At 34.8% G+C, this 19,134-nt stretch overlaps 1 protein-coding gene across 2 annotated transcripts; it reads left to right on the top strand.

The window, feature by feature from the left end:
• The first annotated feature begins 10,985 nt into the window (after window positions 1-10,985).
• LOC129874368 (BEL1-like homeodomain protein 4) lies at window positions 10,986-18,845 on the top strand. Of its 2 annotated transcripts, XM_055949642.1 has the most exons (5): window positions 10,986-11,067; window positions 11,269-12,499; window positions 14,282-14,667; window positions 16,220-16,280; window positions 18,181-18,845. In XM_055949642.1, exons 2-5 carry the CDS (start codon window positions 11,402-11,404, stop codon window positions 18,682-18,684), a joined length of 2,049 nt encoding a protein of 682 aa, XP_055805617.1. In that variant the 5' UTR covers window positions 10,986-11,067; window positions 11,269-11,401; the 3' UTR covers window positions 18,685-18,845. The 2 variants fall into 2 exon arrangements, with proteins under 2 accessions (XP_055805617.1, XP_055805616.1); XM_055949641.1 differs by lacking the exon at window positions 10,986-11,067 and having other exon boundaries at window positions 11,134-12,499.
• The last annotated feature ends 289 nt before the right edge of the window (window positions 18,846-19,134 follow it).

Below are 19,134 nucleotides of genomic sequence, written 5' to 3'. Positions count from 1 at the left end.
TTGTAGGTTGTTATTCATTGATCCTTGTATTTCTTGTTGTTTTTAGATCAAGAAGTAGCCAAGAGACTTCGAAAATGAAAAACTCCAGCTCTTTAGAGTTTCCAAGGCTTGATTTCGAGGTATGTGATAATTTATTTTTTATCTGTGTTAAATGTACATGTTAACTACGATTGATAGTAGTGCATGCATGTATATGACTGGGGAAGATGTAATGAACTTAATGAAATGTCTATTGTGATCAATTACATGTAATAAATCAGTTACTTGATTGTGCAAGTATGTGAACTATTCATTGTGGATGGTGATTATGATTATGATTGTGACTGTGATTGTGATATTGGATCGGGCACCATGCTGGTACAAACTAATAGTTTGGGTGTGAGTTTCATGATAGAACTATTGTTGACTGTTATGATTGAGATTGACACTGTGAAACTGCGTGTTGCTTGTGAAATAATAACTGGTAATGTGTTTTTGTATATGCCTATTTTTACTATGTTGTGGTTACTTGTGTATATTGCACTCACTGGATTGGCCGTGTGATTCTACCAGTACATCATTGATTATGTGTACTGTTACTGCACTTGCTCTTTCCTTATTGAGTACATGGCATCTTCGGACGACTGCTGATAGACCTCAGCTAGGAGACCACTGACCGTTTAAATTCAAGGGAAAGCTAGTTCCTTTAGGCTGCCGTAGATTCCTTTAGGATCTCAGTCCAATCTTTTTGGACTTAGATCTTTTAGACTTTAGTTATTTTATTATTTTCGGGGTTGCTTCCTCTGGTTCTAAAACTTGTTACTTAGTAGTTTTGGTATAATGATTTTCAGGTTTGAGGGGAGTGACTTTCGCATGTTTCATTATATTATGTTTGTTTGTTAATTTCTGAGTTTATGGGAACTCAGCCTAAACCTTATATAAAAGCAATGTTCTCACAATTTTAAATGTCTATTCTGTGTTAGGATGTTAGTTGGGGTATAGTTTTGATTCTCTCACTGGAGGGTTAGTGTGGGTGTCACTCACGACCCAGTTTGAATCGTAACAAATATCTACTATGATACTTTAATAAAAGCGTGTTGAATTAGAAATAGTATATAATAAACATCTGTATTATGAATGCTTTATTCTATCTTTATTTATTTATGAAAGGCTAAGCAACACAATAGATATTGCAATGCGAAAATTCAAAAATATATTAATGTATAATAATCTCACATTCCACAAAAAATATAATTGAAAAAAAATATCTATAATTAAATTTTTATTGTAGGCACATACAACTAGTGCGTGCTAGGGCATTGTTCAAACATCAAGGGAAACCAGTTAACCAAAAAATTACACAGTTTAGATTTTTATATATGTATTATATACACACTTATTCATATATTTACTTAAATATTTTTAAATCCTTTTAGTAAAATTATTTTGTGCTCCACTGAACATGATCCGTCCAACTCAGCCAGTGTTCCACCAACGTCATGAGTTATAAATTTAAGGTGACAATATTAGCCATGAAAATAAAACATATTTAATTCATTTATTTATTATCCCAACTTATTTTATAACTCATTTCAATTCATATAAAATTGGGATGATATGTAGCTTAAATTAACTAATAAGAAGTTTTGTTATAACATTTCTTAATGATTTTTTTGTTATTTGATATGTGTTATAAATAACATAATAAAAAAATAGTTTAATGAGATATTAAAAAATTATAAAATACTAAATAAATTTATTAAAACTTAATAAGAATTGAGCAAGGTTGAGTTATAACTCACATTTTTAGGCCATTTCGGTCTAAGTAACTTTCAGATAAGTCAATAACCAGCTCATTTATTAACTCATCTCATTTAAATCCATCCATTGAGTTATAACTCACATTTTTAGGCCATTTCGGTCTAAGTAACTTTCAGATAAGTCAATAACCAGCTCATTTATTAACTCATCTCATTTAAATCCATCCAAATTCAATTGAGCCTCCCATTTGACATCTTTATATATGCAACCCCTTTAATTAGTAGATACCAGGAATTGAAGAAGGATATATGTTCTCTTTAATTAATTTCTTGAGTAAAAATAAGAGCATGTCTACCATGATGCCGTGCTCACCTTATCTGTTTTATTCATTTTTTTTAACATGTCCATGTTATCTTTTTTTTCTCTCCAAAATTTATTGTTATTGCTATCAAGAGTCTACGAAGATTTACTATTATAACTTCGGCATGATTTAATCAAGGAGGGGATAAGTGTCACGATTTCGACCCACCGTGAATGACATCCACTCTAACTGTTTGATTGGAGAACCATTCTGTAACACCCCTCAAAATTTTTCTCTAAGATTCGGACCTTTCTTGTATTCGGGTAGGGTCGAACTCGAGTATTGTGGAGCATTTGCATGAGTAAGACGAGTCGATGAGAAATTTAGCAGCGTTGGAGGTGATGTGGGGTCATGAAAGACCCCTAGGACCAAATCAATCCAAAAGATTCGTCGTGGCTAAGTTTGAGGAGGAGTTCGCGTGAGGGGTTGACTTCTAACGACTCTATCTTTTGAAATATGACGATCTGGGTGGCCCACGACCTATTGAATTAAAGGTCGTCGAGTCTTCTTTCCAACGCCACCAAGAATGTACATTTTAGAGTTTGGAATCAAAAGATATGACGATCCTAAGACGAACTAGCACGGTAGGAATTTTATTTTTGGCCTGGGTTGCAATTGCTGGGGAAATGGCCTTAGCGCTGTAAGAGCGCGACGCGCCACTATCGCGCCAGAAACATGCCTCAGTAGTTTGGTCCTTGAAGCGACGCGCCACTAAAAGTTGTGTAGGGTTTTTCAGGCCAAATTTCCAGAACCCAGAAAAACTGGCCTTGGCGCTGTAAGGGTGCGATGCGCCACTATCGCGCCAGAAACATGCCTCAGTAGTTTGGTCTCTGGCGCGGCGTGCCACTAAAAGTTGTGCAGGTTTTTAGGCGTAATCGGCCTGGCGCTGCACTGGCGCGACGTGCCACTATCGCGCCAGGAGCATTTTAGCCTATTTTCAGAACTTTTAAGAAGGGGCAATTTGGGAACTTACCCAAGTTATATATGTATCATCCTTGGGAATTTTGGGATCACAATTTGCATCCCCACTCTCTCTCTAGAAAAGCCCTAGGAGTCTCTCTCTCTCTCTCTCTTCTTCTTCTTCTCCATTTCCAACAAGAAGAGTTCCAAGAAATTCAAGATTCAAGTTCTACATTGGAGACCCAACATCAAGGTTTTCTTCATGTCTTCCCTAAGGTATGTAAGGCTATCCAAAACATGGGTTGATTCCACCCATGTGCCCTACTCTTGTTTTGAGGTTAGATGTCCATGAAAATAGAATTTTTTGGTAGGGTTTATGTTTGAATGAGTTTTGTCCCCTATTTATTTGATGCTATATGTGTTGATGTTGTTGAGATAAGGAGTTCCTAAAACTTCATGTTAGTAAGAGTTGATGGAGATGACTTGTTATTATGTTTTGTTGATCTCTTTAGACATGTGATTATGTTGCTTAAGTCAATTTCCTTAAATGTGTTATTCTACTCGAATTGTTGAGCTAAAGTCATAGAGTTGTGATGAGTCTTGAGGAGATGTCATAAATGCTTACCTAAATGAGGCTTGATTGAGTTGATTGGGGGGGATAGAATTGACGAGTGGACAAGGTCCTAAATGAGACTTGCCATTATGACTTGATTGAGTTGAGATGAGAATAAAGTTGATGAGTTGGCAAGGTTCTAAATGAAACTAGCCGTGAGGGCTTGTTTGAGATGATTGGATGGGGTCTTATGAGCATAGAGTCATGGGAGGAGTATCGAGCACCGAGGCGGGCGAGAGTATAGTCCGTACTCGAACCCCAGGAACTACGCCGCCAACGTAGGTAGGGATGGAACCGTTAAAGTTGGATGCTTCCCATGGAATCGAACCGTTAAAGTTGGATGTTTCCCATTTATTTGTCCTGAAATGATAGGACTTGACTAATCGATGGAATCCATGATTAGGGAGGCGTTTATGCCCTGGCAAGGTATGGATGGACGTGGCAACAACGTCTGATTGTTGTACTATCACCGGCTCATAGGTGATAGTTGTCGGATAAGAGAAACTCCCATTTAGGTCTTGATAGTGCTCTGAGTCAGTTGAGTTGAGTGGTTTATGAGTTAGTCCCGTCTAAACTATTCTTGTTAGACTTAGGACATTTGAGTGAGTTGTCCTGTATATATATATATATATATATATATATATATATATGAGTTGAGGTCCTAAGTTGATATTGATGTCTTCTTGATATTTGTTTCATCCGGCCATTTTACATACTCGTACATTCCATGTACTGACGCCATTTGGTTTGCATCATTTCATGATGCAGAGACAAGTACTAGAGATCATCGACCGGCGCTCCGTTGAAGATCCACATACACTCCCAGCTAGTTGGTGAGTCCTCCCAGTTTCCGGAGGATCTTGAGCTCCTTGCATAGTTTCGTTTTGTCTCTGTATTTTGATTGTTGGTAGCCATGGGCTTGTCATTGGCACCTTCCAGACTTTGATAGAGGCTTCATAGACTAGAGTGTGGGGAGGTTGGACTGTTATTTTGAGGAGTCCTATTATACTTATTTTGTTGAGTTAAATATGTCTGGCCTTCGGCCCCCATATTGTAAATAGCATGTTATAATTGAGCCTTTCTTTGAGCGTATATGACTGAATGACAGAATGATTGAGTTAGGTGGTTCGCTTGAAGGTTAGAAAAGGCTTTCAAGTGTCGGTCACGTCTTGGGTACCCTCCCGAGGCGTGACACATTCTAACTGCCCAACAACAATAATCGCAATGTATACAAAATCTTAAAGATGCGGAAGGAACAGCTCACCCTTGAACTCGAAAACACAATCACTCCTCTAAACGAGGTCTCTTCGTAGCCATATGAATATACCCTCCCATAAAGGGCTTCAAATGGGGCCATATCAGTACTGGAGTGGCAGTTATTGTTGTAGGAGAACTCACACAAGGTAAATACTTATCCCAACATCCCCCAAAGTCTATCGCACATGCCCTCAACATATCTTCCAACACTTGGATATTCCTTTCTGGATGTCCGTCTATCTGTGGATGAAAAGTTGTGCTGAAAGTAAGTTGAGTACCTAACTCTTCATGCAACTTAACCCAAAATTTTAAAATGAATTGTGCACCACGGTCTGAAATGATAGAATGGGTCACCCCGTGTAGCTTTACTATCTCCTTCACATAATTCTTGGCCAGCTATTGTGCATTGTAGTCCACTCTAACTGAAATAAAGTGTGCTGATTTTGTTAACCTGTCAACCACTACCTAAATGGAGTCATACTTTACCAACGTCTAGGGAAGTCCCACCACAAAATCCATGGCTATTCTTTTGTCACTTCCATTTAGGAATGGACATTCTTTGAAGCAAATCTGTAGGTCTTTGATGCTCATATTTCACCTATTGGCAGTTCTAACACTTGTCTACATAGTCAGTTATGTCTTTGTTCATACCAGGACACCAATACAACCATTTCAAGTCTTGATACATCTCAGTCACTCCCGAGTGAATAGAGTATTGTGAACTGTGAGATTCAGACAAAATCTTTTAAATTAATCTATCTATCCGGGGAACATAAATCTTTCCTCTGAAGTGAAGCATTCCACCTGCATTAAGTGTTGAATATTGATCCTTGCCCATCACTAATTTTTCTCTAATTTCGTTTAAGGTCACATCCTCAAACTGCTTGGTCTTAATCTCTTCTATAAAAATGGGCCTTAGATCAACTCCGACCATTATCCCACCTTTCTCTAAGATGTCTAGTCTCATGAACCTGTCCTCTAAAGGCTGAATCTCTCTATCCAGGGGCCATTTAAAAGCCCCCAAATAAGCTAAACTGCCTATGCTTATCGATTTCTGGCTCAATGCGTCTTCTACCACATTAGTCTTACCTAGATGGTACTGAATAGTGGCATCATAGTCTTTAAGCAACTCCATCCATTTTCGCTATCTCAAATTCAAGTCCTTCTGGGTGAACACGTGCTATAAGCTGCGGTTATCAGTAAATACCTCATATTTGATACCATACAAATAATGTCTCCAGATTTTCAGTGCAAATGCTACATTTGTCAATTTCAAGTCATGAGTCGGGTAGGTCCTCTCATACACCTTCAATTATCGCGAAGCATATGCTACAACATTCTTATCCTTCATCACCGCAGCACCCAAACTGGAATGTGAAGCATCACAATAAATAATGAAGTTTTCACCTTCGACTGGTAGGGTCAGAGTTGGTGCTGTAGTCAGAAGAGTCTTGGACTTTTGGAAGCTCTCTTCACACTTATCAGTCTACTCAAACGACACTTTCGTTTGAGTCAGCCTGGTCAAGTGAGTGGCAATAGAAGTAAAGTTTTTTACGAACCAGAGATAATAACTGTCCAATCCCACAAAACTTATAACCTTGATTACGAAACTTGGCCTAGTCTGATTCTTAACTGCCTCAATTTTTTGTGGGTTCACTATTACCCGTTTTTTTGAAACAACATGGCCTAAAAAATAAATAAAGGCATCCAGAATTCACACTTAGACAATTTTTCATACAACTTTTATCTTCCCAAAACACCAAACACAATTCGAAGGTGATTTGCATATTCCTATTCACTTTTTGAATACACCAATAAATCATCTATAAACACTATCACGAACGAATATAGAAATGGTTTAAACACCCCATTCATCAAACTCATGAAGGTTGCAGGTGCATTGGTCAACCAAAGACATTACTAAATATTTATATTTCTCATACTGGTTCTAAAAGCTATTTTGGGCACATCCTCAGGCCTAATTTTAAACTGATGATATATAGACCTGAGATTAATATTTGAGAAGACTGAAATACCTTGTAACTGGTCAAACAAGTCATTAATATCAGGCAAAGGGTATTTATTTCTGATAGTGACCTTATTCAGTTGTTGGTAGTCAACACACATTCTCATACTACTATCATTATTTCTTGACAAACAACACCGGAGCACCCCAAGGAGAAACACTAGGACGAATGAACCCTTTTTCAAGAAGCTCCAAAATTTCAACCTTAAGCTCTCTCAATTCTGCCGGAGCCATACACTAGGGAGGAATGGAAATTGGAAGAGTACCCGGCAATAGGTCAATGTAGAAATCTATATCTTGGACAAGAGGCATACTAGGCAAGTTTGAAGAGAAAACTTCTAGAAATTCACACACTACTAGAATAAACTCAATAGTAGGAGTCTATACCTCCACATTCCAGATATGGGCTAAGTAAGCCAAATAACCCTGCCCCACTATTTTCTAGCTTGGAGAAATGATATGAGCTTAGCTAGCTTAGGCTTGTACACTCCTTCCCACTCTAACCTTTTCCTCCCTGGGATCTCTTTAGCCACAGTTTTTGCATTACAATTAAGTACAACAAAGTAGGGGGACAACCAAGTCATGCCTAAGATCATATCAAAATCTGTCATGTCTAACATTACTAGGTAAATCTAAGCCTAATATCCCATAAACACAACAGAACAAGCACAATACACATGGATGAGTATAATTGACTCTCTAACAAGGGTAGGAACATGAATAGGGGAATCCAATATATCACATAGTGCATCAAAACCCAAGGCATATTTCACAGACACTAAGAATAAGTGGAACTCGGATCAAACAAAATAATAGCCATCCGATCACAGACAGAATAATACCTGTGATAACTGTGTCAAATGCCTTTGCCTCGGTCTTACCCGAAAATGCATAAAACTGAGCTTGATCATCCTGACGGGCTATCTTCTTGCCTGACTGGGCTGCTCCTCAACCTGCACTATCATTACCTCGGCCCCTATGGCCTCTCGAATTGCCTCCTCGCCCAATTTGTGGTGTCCTTTACCATTGCTCCCTCCAGCTGTTGGGACTACTGCTCTAGCCTGCTAGGGGGTTGAAACTATCCTGCGGGGGTGAGAAAACTCCCTCCATGTATGTCCCGGCTCTTTACAATTAAAAAAACTGTGATCAAAGGATGAATGGCTACCTGACCCTCATAGGACAGATGCTGCTCGCCCTCTTTCCCTGTCTCTTCCTCTATCACTCCCTCGAACGACTGGCTCTTCTTCTGGTTCTAATAGAACTATGGACCTGACACTATTATAGCGAGTGTTTACCATCTGCAGACAAGAGAGTGAAAGAGGTTAGATACCAATTTGGATCGTCAGATACCAATTAGAATCAAGTTATAGAACGAAGGAAAGAAGACAATGAAACTTTTCCTAAAATCCTGTAGCCTCTTAAAGAAAAGTACAGATGTCTCCGTACAGTTCCGCAAGACTCTACTAGACTCATTTTGGTACGATGAGATCAACCAACTTAGGCTCTGATACTAACTTTATCAAGACCCCAACCCGTTGTGACTGACTCCTACTCTAACTCTCCGGTGGGAGAACCATTCTAATAGCCCAACAACAATAATCGCAATGTATACACAAGATTAAAAATGCGGAAGAAGGTTTAAATCAAAGATAAATGCTGAGTCTCAATAAACTCAAAAATCAACTAGTTATTAACCCAAATTATGCGGAAGTAAACACACCCTAGGAATTGAAAGTCATCATACTAAAACTCAAAACTAACAAGTCTAGAACAGGAGTACAACTCCAAATAGAAATCAGTAACAATAAGCAATTGTCTGAACATCTAAGTGTTGGAAAAGAAAAGGACTAGAAATAATGATAGAGACCACGACAGCCTGAAGGAATAGCTCACCCTTGAAATCATTTCACACATAATCTAGCATGTTTCCCTATTTATATACACACATGCATATCATGAGGACATTTAACAAGTATATGAGACACATATGAAAAACTGGACCATCAACTATCTCAAATTCACGCTTCAACAACCTTACAATGCAAGTGCCTTCCCTTTTCGGGTTCTTTCTTCTCGTTCTCAGTCTAGAAAATAATAAATACATATAAAGGATCAACACAATGGCCTAACTATCATGAAATATAACACAATTCACACCCTAGGCCAAACCCATGATCCTGACCTCACCCTAAGGTTATTTTCCACCATAGGTTTTCAGTTCAAACCCTCCCTAATGATTACCCACCATACTTTATAGGTTCTAGGAATCAAAATATGATTTAGGGAGTAAAATCCTTACCTTAAGTGTGGAAACCCGTGGAAACTTGATAGAATTTGCCCTAGGTCGTCTCTCAAAGTCCAAGAAACTGATTTTGCAGAAACGGGCCATTTTTAGACTTTGTCACGATTTGAGTAGCGACTGTCTAGCTCTGGCAGGACCCATCCCGCGCTGGCGGCCCCGTTCTGACAGGATATGCTGAAACAGTGAGCTCGGAGTTTGTGCTCCAAGCCCCATTTCACAACACCCCCCCTTTCAAAGACGTATTAAAATATACCCTTCACGCTAACTTCGATTTAAGGAGTTTTACTCGCTGGAATGCGATTCTGCGAAGCCGTAAATGCTCCGTATCATCCTAACTATCATCCTATCCTATCCAATCAAATTAGAGGTTTGACCTCTCATCATTCAAATGATCACCCTAGACTACACCTGACTCGGAATTCGTCCAAGTCTGGCCAAGGTTAAGTTTTTCCGAAGTTATTACCCAAAGTTTTTTGGCCCAAACTCCTTCCCCATTGACCTATTCCTAACGACAGTGACAAGTAGTTACAATAAGCAAAGTTATGATAATGATAGATTAACGTCTTAATTATATAAATGATGTTTTCAACCTAACCTTGATTAATTACCAACTATCTCTTCAACAATCATAATCTACGTAAGTGTGCAATATTTTGATGATGTTCAAATTATTTGTAGCTTGGTCATTTTCTGCTGTGTGATCTTTTGATTTTACATTAGATTTAATTAAAATATGTCGTCAAATAAAACATTCAAATAAAGAAATTACTAATGGTAATTTGAATTTCTTCCTCATGCTTTTTGTTCTTCTGAAAAATGCTTTCTTGTAACTCTCAAATTTCTCCCTTTTCCAATTTCCGCCTCTTCGCTAGGCATAATTTAACTGTTACTCATTACGTAAAAAAAAATAAAACTATATTACAAGTCTTAAAGATGTTTACACGCAAAAATCTCAACCAAAATTTAAGTTTATGAATTTTGAATTTTCCACTAAATTCATAGATCATTTTAATTACTTGATTCACGATTAAATATTTATACATATGTAGTGAAAATTATTAAAAATACACTATCTAAGCAAAGGCTACTAAATTTGTCCAAAAATGTACATAATAATGTAACACCATTCCTGATTATATATAGGTCACTATTTTCATAGGGTCATTTCAATACACGAAGAATTGATTGACCCCACAATTTGAACTCCGTTACCTTAGGTCATAAAGAAATAAAATTTTACGATTGCTTCAAAACTCATCTACTTCGAGTCACTGTCTATAAAGAGTAAAATTAATACTTTAAAAAATGAATATAAGTTATTTTAAGTACCCATTTGATTATGGATAGGTTTTACTTCTTTTGAAATATTATTTAAAAAATTATTTGAACATAAAATTATTACTACAATTTTTTAGAATTCAAAGAACTTCAACAAATCATTTTCACTCTAAATTACTAAAAAAGATAATTTTGAAAAATAATTTCAATTTGTATTCACGTCCAAAAATAACTCTCCAATTTTCAACTTAAAAATAAATACTCTGCCTTTTCTAAAATTTCAAATTTTTATGTTCATGTTAAAATTTACATGAGAGCAATTCCATCTGTATTATAAAAGTAAACTCTATTGTTGTTACTTATTGGACTCTCTTTCCAGAAGGCGATTGCAGAGACAAAAATCACTGCAAAATACAAATAGTAACAAAGACAGATAGAGAAATAAAGTATTTTTTTAAAAAAACGACAGCCTTACAAACAACATATATACACAAACAAAAGAAAGAGAATTTTTTTTTGTTCATTTGTTGAAGCGAAAACGATATCTGATAAGAGATTTTACAACCTTTTCCGACCTGCAATTCCATGAGGTAAATAAAACTTAACTTCTTTTTTAAAATAAAGAAATCGAAAAAAATAAAAAAGTCTTTAGTTTACTTTGATTATTCTCTCTCTTTTCCTCTTTTCCTCTTTTTTATACTTTCCTTGTTCCTAATTATAGTTGTATCCATGATCTCTTTGTTGTATGTTTATTTATTTATTTTTACTATCTTATGCTCGATCCATGGTAGATGGAGCAACCAATTGCAGCAAAAAAGGAGGTGGGTGAATTTATCGAAGAAATTAAAAGAAAATGATTAGATGAAATGGTTACACGCTTCAATTTTTGAATTTCAGAAGTATCCATTTTCTTAGAATAATCCAATGTCCCAAAACTATCATTACCAACGTCTTGTTAGTTTCTCGAATGAATTCATGAGACCTCATGAAGACCAACAACAACAACAACATATTGCTCACCAGATCCAACGAGATAAATTAAGAGTAGAAGAAGGGTTCGAGCCAGAAGGAGAATCAGGTGGAATCCAAGTTTATGAGACGGCCGGAATGTTGTCTGAAATGTTCAATTTTCAGACAACAGCCACGGCCACTATGACTGCTACTGAGTTGTTGCAGAATCAATCGTCACATAACTATAGATACCCTAATCAACAGCCACATCATCAACAACAACAACTTCCGACCACGGAGTGGTTTGGTAACCGACAAGAGGTCGTAGTTGGCAGAAGTTTACAGGTACCATTTGGGGATGAAAAAGGTCATGTGAATGCGAAGGTATTGAGTAACCGTGATAGTGTAACTGCTTATTACCAGTGTCAACACAATCAAGTACCAACTATAAATACGGCGGAGTCCATGCAACTTTTTCTTATGAATCCACAACCAAGGTCACTACCATCACAATCTTCTTCACAACCTACTACTTCAACTCTTCATCAAAGGTTTCCATGTAGTCCGGCGGGAGGGCATTTTGGTCAATTCATATGTGGAGGAGCAAGTACTTCTAATCCAATTGGAGGAGTACTAAATAATGTGATTGATCAAGGGCAAGGTCTTTCGTTGTCCTTGTCATCTAGTTTACAACATTTGGAAGAAGCCAAAGTGGAAGAATTAAGGATGAGTAGTGGAGGAGAAATGTTGTTTTTCAATCAAGAAAGTCAAAATCATCATGTTGGTTTTGGGTCGTCACTAGGACTAGTCAATGTGTTGAGGAATTCAAAGTATGCAAAAGCGACACAAGAGTTGTTGGAAGAGTTTTGTAGTGTTGGGAGGGGTCAATTATTCAAGAAGATCAACAAAGTTTCTAGGAATAACAACACAACATCAGCCTCTATTAACTCTAGTGGAAGTAATAATAATTCATCTTCTTCAAAGGATATTATCCCTGCTCCTAATTTGTCAGCTGCAGATAGACTTGATCATCAGAGAAGGAAGGTCAAACTTTTATCCATGCTTGATGAGGCATGTACAATCTCTCTCCCCTCTCTCTCTTCTATTTCTCTATAGGATTATTCAGAATTTGAAAATTATGCGTTCGAGTTTGAAATTCTATTACTACTTAATTTACTGACTTGGAATTGATTTTTAATGTTTATTTAGTGGATTTGTTACAAATATACATAATTTGAGTTAAAATTACTAGGTTCAGATAAATCCAAAGGTGTACGTCGGCGATCTGGGGTCAACGACCAATCATTGTTGTTTATTTGTAGTACAATATATGCTAATTACAAATTAAAACTACAAGAAAGTTTAGGAATAGAAAATTCTAGGAGTTGGAGGAATCTTTTATAGAGAAGAATATAGAAAGCCGGCTAGAGAGAAATAGGGTTTTTAATATTGTTTGGATAAAAAAAAAGGTTTTGTAATATCCATAGATTGAATTTGATTTCATATTGATTTAGAAATAAGTATATGGTGGGTGGGGTGCTAAGCATAACATAAGATTTTGTTTTAGAGAGAATACAAAAAAAGACCAGTGATAAAATTAGCAAATTTCTGCCAAAATATGTTAGCACTTCAGAAGTAGATATTATCCTTAGGCAGCTAATACATATATTAGTTATACACCATTTTCACTATTATTTCTATACATAGTAAATAAAGTCATGACACCAATTAATATAATGATGTATTATTTTAAATTTAATACATCCTATTCAGTACTATTCTATTCTAATACAATTTATTCATTTAATATAATAAATCAAATAATTAATAAAAAATAATATTATCATAATTATCTCAACAATACTAATATACCCTATCAAACAACCTTTAAATGTAATATAAATGTACACTTTTACTTATTTGACCATCATATTTCATTACAGACAAAATAAGTGATGCTTATAAATCCTTTGCGAGAATATGATTTACCTTCTTTTCTTTTCGATACATTATAGTGTTATTATTGTTGTATTTGAAAATATGCTAAGGAAGGCACATGCAACAAATCAAAACACACATAGGATATTCTTTCTTCACAACAGCAATCATTTTTCAATGTACTATTTGTTCACATATACTATCAGCTTTCTTGCTACCTTTTTATTAGAATATGTTTATGTATCTTTCTTCCTTTCTTTTGTTTTTTTCTCTTACTATTTCAATCAGTATCTGATTTACAATGAAGATGTTCTTGTTTTGCTTGAGTGGAAGGTAAAGTCACAATTTTAGGAGTAGCTTTCTTGTTGAGAAAATTTGACTTCCCAGCTGCACCTTGTGCTTTTCAACTAATTGAACTACTACACCCCCTACACCCCACCCCCGGGCGGTTTCAAGTTTGACTGAATTTAAGAAAATAAAGAAATTTTATGGATCTTGTGGTCGTATCTAAGAATATGTATAATGTATCAAAATATCATTTAATTTTGTGGATTTGAACATGTCACGTGGGAGTTGAAATTAATGAGTTTTCAAATTAAGAAAAATGCATTCTTTTTTAAATAGACTAAAAATGAAAGTGAAACAAACTAATGGAAACTGAGAAGAATAATAAGTTATTTAGTTCATTTTCCATGTTATTTAATTGTTATTATAAAAAAATAAAAAAATAATTGCATTTAACTCAACCTAACTGGACCTGCTCTTCTCCAAGGAAAGTGAATTGATATTCATTTGTTGGAAAATTATACTGTATAAATAATTCAATTGAAATTCCTTTATATATTAAATGTTGAATTTTTGTTTCTTCATTTATATAATTTATCTATCTAAAGAGATTACTTGTTTGTCAAGCAGATAGACAAAAGATACAACCACTATTGCGAACAAATGCAGATGGTTGTAAATTCATTTGATCTATTCATGGGTTTCGGAGCTGCGGTTCCTTACACCGCACTTGCTCAGAAAGCCATGTCTCGGCATTTCAAGTGTCTAAAAGATGGCGTCGCGGAGCAATTGAAGAAGACATGTCAGGCGCTGGGCGAAAAAGACGCCAGCAGCACTTCGGGGCTGACTAAAGGTGAGACGCCAAGGCTTAAGGTGCTTGAACAAAGCTTGAGGCAACAAAGGGCTTTTCAACAAATGGGAATGATGGAACAAGAAGCTTGGAGGCCACAAAGAGGCTTGCCTGAACGATCTGTCAACATATTAAGAGCTTGGCTTTTCGAGCATTTCCTTCATCCGTACGCTTTCTTATCTTTAATTTCTTCTTCTAATTCTGCATAATATATACTCTTTTCGTCTCAATTTATATGACACATTTTTAGATTCAAACGAGGTTTTCTTTGATCTCGACTTTTTTTATATGTCTTTTAAATATTTTGAACTGATAATTATTGTAAATTTTATTATTTTTTACATAATTTTTCAAATATATAAATTTTTATTTTAAAAGATTTAAAAATCCTATGTCTGAATGCACGGATAACATTAAGAAATTTAATTTTTTAATCTTGTGTCACGTAAATTGAGACAAAAGAAATGATGTCCCAATAAAAACTATAAGTCAAATAACATGTTACTAACTTAATTATTTTGATAGTGCATAAAGTGAAAAAATTAAAAATTAAATTATTTGTAGATATATAAAAGATATGAGTCAGATTAAAAAGAATAGAATGACAAAAGTAATTAAGTTGAAGTAGAGTTGCACTAGTACCTTTATAAAATCTAGATCTTCGATATTTACAAACAAAAGTTAATAAGGAAAGTGAAGATCTTATGATCATGGGAAAAATGAATGTTTGTGCAATCAACTTTTATTAGTCTAATCTAAAACGCATTTCCAATATATACTAGTTCGTACATTTTCTTTTCCCCTCTCTTTGCAGTCAGTGTTAAAGGCACTGCTGCAATTTAGTACATTTTCTTTTCCCCTCTTGCTACTTTTTTGTGCACCACTTTTGCCTCTGGATGAAATCCAATACCATATTTCTGACTTACGCATGCATTTGAAAGTATCCCCTCCCGATGTAATTTGATTTGATATAGCATTTTAAAAAAATAAATTTAAAATTCTGATTTAAAATAAGTCATAAATATTAACTGTGTGACTATAAAATATTTCATTAAAAGTAAAATGAATATTTTAAAGTTAAATTGTTGATAAAGAGACTAATTAAAAAGAAAAATAAGTCATATAAATTTAGACGGAGCATCTAGATTCTTGAGGTCATCAACATACAATATCATTTCATTATACTTGGTAAATAATAATATTACATACAAATTATGTCCCTCAATTTCACCTTTGTATGTCATATTTTGTTTGGGCATGAAGATTAAGAAGGAAATAAAAAACTTTTGAAACTTCTAGTATTAAATACATAACATTTGTGTGTCAAAAAAAAATTGTCATTAAAATTAATATAATAGAAAGTTAAGTTAAATATTTTCCTTATATAGACAAATGATATTCTTTTGTTGGAAGTTAAATTAGTGGTCATTAAGGTAATATATGCATGACAACAACTTAACAAGACGAAAAAGCAAGAAATCTATCTATCTGTGTAATGAATGAATGTTAAGAAGAAAATAGAAAAGAGACAGAGCTGGAATTGTCTTCTCTCTTTCCTTTTTCGATACTCACGCCAATATATACAGAAAAAAAGAATGCAAAAAAGTATGGATAAGGAAAGCATTCTCCAACTTTTTATACAGTTTAAGGGGACTCTGATACTATCATTTTTCTGTTTTTTTTTTTGTAAAATTTTTTTTTTAAAAAAATTATCTCAGGTATCCAACTGATGCAGATAAACATCTGTTAGCACGTCAGACTGGTCTCTCCAGAAACCAGGTTCGCCCCCTACCTTCTCTAAATTTCTTTCTCTTTCATAAGCTGCATGAAAAATTACTGCCTCCGTTCCGTTTTATATGATTTAGTTTGATTTAATACGATTTTTAAAAAAAATTTAAGAAAAGACTTTTGAAATTTATGATATAAAATAAGTAATAGATGTTTGTGTTTTCATTAAGGATAAAATAAATATTATAAAGTTAAATTGTTATTAAATGTAGAAATGTGTCATTCTTTGTGTTTTCATTAAGGATAAAATAAACATTATAAAGTTAAATTGTTATTAAATATAGAAATGTGTCATTCTTTTAATCTTGATTAAAAAAGAAAATGAATCACATAAATTGAAACACAAGAAATAATAGTTATAGCTCGGGGAGTAAATGATATGGTTTGATAGGTTACTTTTAAGAAATTATATTATACCAATTTTTGAGTAATTTTATTGTGTATATCTATATTTAGATTGTTCAAAACTGTCTCAATCAACTCAGTTTTTGTCCGGTAAATTTTGATAATTATTTTGAAGCCTCATCTAAGAGTCGCATTGTTATAAAAAAAATTTGATTCGCTTGTATAAAATAATATGAAGAAGCTCTATTATAACGCAAAAAAGTATACAATAATAATACTTGTGAGGACAAAGGTTTTGTGGACTTTTGTTCCTGTTGTTGTCAACTTAGCTTAGTTTGAAAAATCTTGAGGACAAAGGTTTACATGTTCCCCAACTATCGTGCTTTTGTAATCAACTATTCTCTTCATCAATTGCTAGCAATAGCCTCAGTGATCTTATTGAGGCTACAACTAGTAAAGAACTATCGATGTTCGAAATTACTGTGACTAACAATCGATCCACCATTTGGTAGTGATTAGGGGTGTGCAAAAATCGAAACAATTGATAAATTGAATAGAAAAAAATGTTATTGAATTAATGAGTTTTTAATGATTTTATAAAGAAAAAATTAAATTATTGATTCGATATTGATTTTTTAATATTGGGTACGTGAAATCTAAAATGGTAACCTATAAATAAAACCGAAGAGAGTAATACAAGTGATTATCTTATTTATTTATAGTAGTTAATGCCTCTTTCTTACGTACTATTCTATCATGACTTTCTCACTTTTGTTATTCCTTGTTTTCATCTTATTTTCGACATGTTTGTCCCTATCTGACCTTTTATCTTGTTTTCCTCTCTTGAGCCGAGGGTCTTTCGGAAACAGCCGCCCTACCTTTCAAGGTGGGGGTTAGGTCTGCGTACACTCTACCCTCTCCAGACCCCACATGGTGGGATTATACTGAGTTTGTTGTTGTTGCTGCTGTAGTAATACAAGTGAAGAGAAGGTGGCGAGCCTTCTTCTATGTAAAAAAAAGACATGTTACATTATTAATCACCATATAACAATTCTCTCATTTTTATTCATGTGGCACTAAAGTTCCTATCCGCATTATCTTTCTAACAAGTAACAACTAACATGGAACCAAACGTCCCATAAGTGTATAGAAGTTAAATCGAAAGATATTCGTGGGGTATACCTTTACTGAAATCAGCCTAACTTGCGGATCTAGGTTTTCCTTCGGATTAACCAATGCCACAATTGTTTCTTTCTTGGCCCCCCTCTTACATATATTGTTCTTTCCTTTGGATTTTTCCCCCAAAGAAACAAAATACAAGATTATGTCAGCTATATTGAATTGTCAATTACTCTGATTTATAATATCTTTTTACATAGTTCCCAAAAATATGTTTGTAAGTTTTATTTCAAAAAAGTTTAAAATTCTATATTCGAATTTATTGTCAAAATTAAATTGTTTCACTCTCAAAATTTGATTTGTGTCTTATAAATCGAGAAGGAAAGAGTAATAATAATAAAAATAATGTTGTGTTAAATATATGCAGGTAGCAAATTGGTTCATAAATGCAAGGGTGCGATTGTGGAAACCCATGGTAGAAGAAATGTATCAACGAGAGGCTAATGAAGATGATGATGACGACATGCAGGAAAACCAAAACAGTACTAATGCGCAAACATCAACGCCTAATATTATTACTACCAATTCTAACATTACACAAACAAAATCAGCTGCCACTGCCACAATTGCTTCACACAAAATATCCCAAATTAATGCCCTTGAAAACGACCCTTCAATTGTCGCAATGAATACCAATTATTCTTCCTCTATGCCAATTCAAATTACCAATTTCCCGACGATTCAAGATGATTCCGACCACATCTTGTTCCGTCGGGAAATGCTGTCCGGTGATGAATATGGGACCACAAATAATTCTGAAATTGGATCCACCATGATAGCATTTGGGACCGCTTCGGCTGGTGATGTTTCACTTACCTTAGGACTGCGCCATGCGGGAAATTTACCCGAGAATACTCATTTTTTCGGTTAATTAAGATATTTTTTATTCGAAGAATGCTACATAAATTATGATGTAGTATATTAATAGTGTAACCCCATTAGTTTAATTATAGTACTAAATTCTGCTGCAGTAAACCAGATTTTGGTTGCACATACTTTTCTCTCTAGAGTCTAAATCATGTTATGCCGGACGTGTTCGTCTCGCAATATATTTTGTTGGAAATTTTACGAAAATTTTCATAGTTAAGGGTGTGTCATTGTTAAAGATAATGAACAACGTTATAGTCTTAGTTATATCAAATTAAAATCAAACAAATAAATTAAAACGTAGGAAAAGTAGGAAGGAGAAGAAGCCTGTTGAGTGGATCCAAACTCAGTAGGGGCAAGATGATGGGGAGACATGTTGTTGTTTGGGCTTTTAAGATTGAACTTATCTTACGCAATCGAGAACAGCATTTAATTCTTTCCTTGTCCATGCCCA

Source organism: Solanum dulcamara, chromosome 11 (genome assembly GCF_947179165.1).
Source record: "Solanum dulcamara chromosome 11, daSolDulc1.2, whole genome shotgun sequence".
In the NCBI taxonomy this organism is placed as follows: domain Eukaryota; kingdom Viridiplantae; phylum Streptophyta; class Magnoliopsida; order Solanales; family Solanaceae; genus Solanum; species Solanum dulcamara.
This window is presented reverse-complemented; position numbering and strand designations above follow the sequence as displayed.

Excerpts from the sequence above, each read along its gene's own strand:
- LOC129874368 (XM_055949642.1), top strand. The coding sequence starts at position 11,402 with ATGTCCCAAAACTATCATTACCAACGTCTTGTTAGTTTCTCGAATGAA. Across the intron at positions 12,500-14,281 it reads TTTTATCCATGCTTGATGAG|ATAGACAAAAGATACAACCA; the intron begins GCATGTACAATC and ends TTTGTCAAGCAG. Across the intron at positions 14,668-16,219 it reads TTCGAGCATTTCCTTCATCC|GTATCCAACTGATGCAGATA; the intron begins GTACGCTTTCTT and ends AAATTATCTCAG.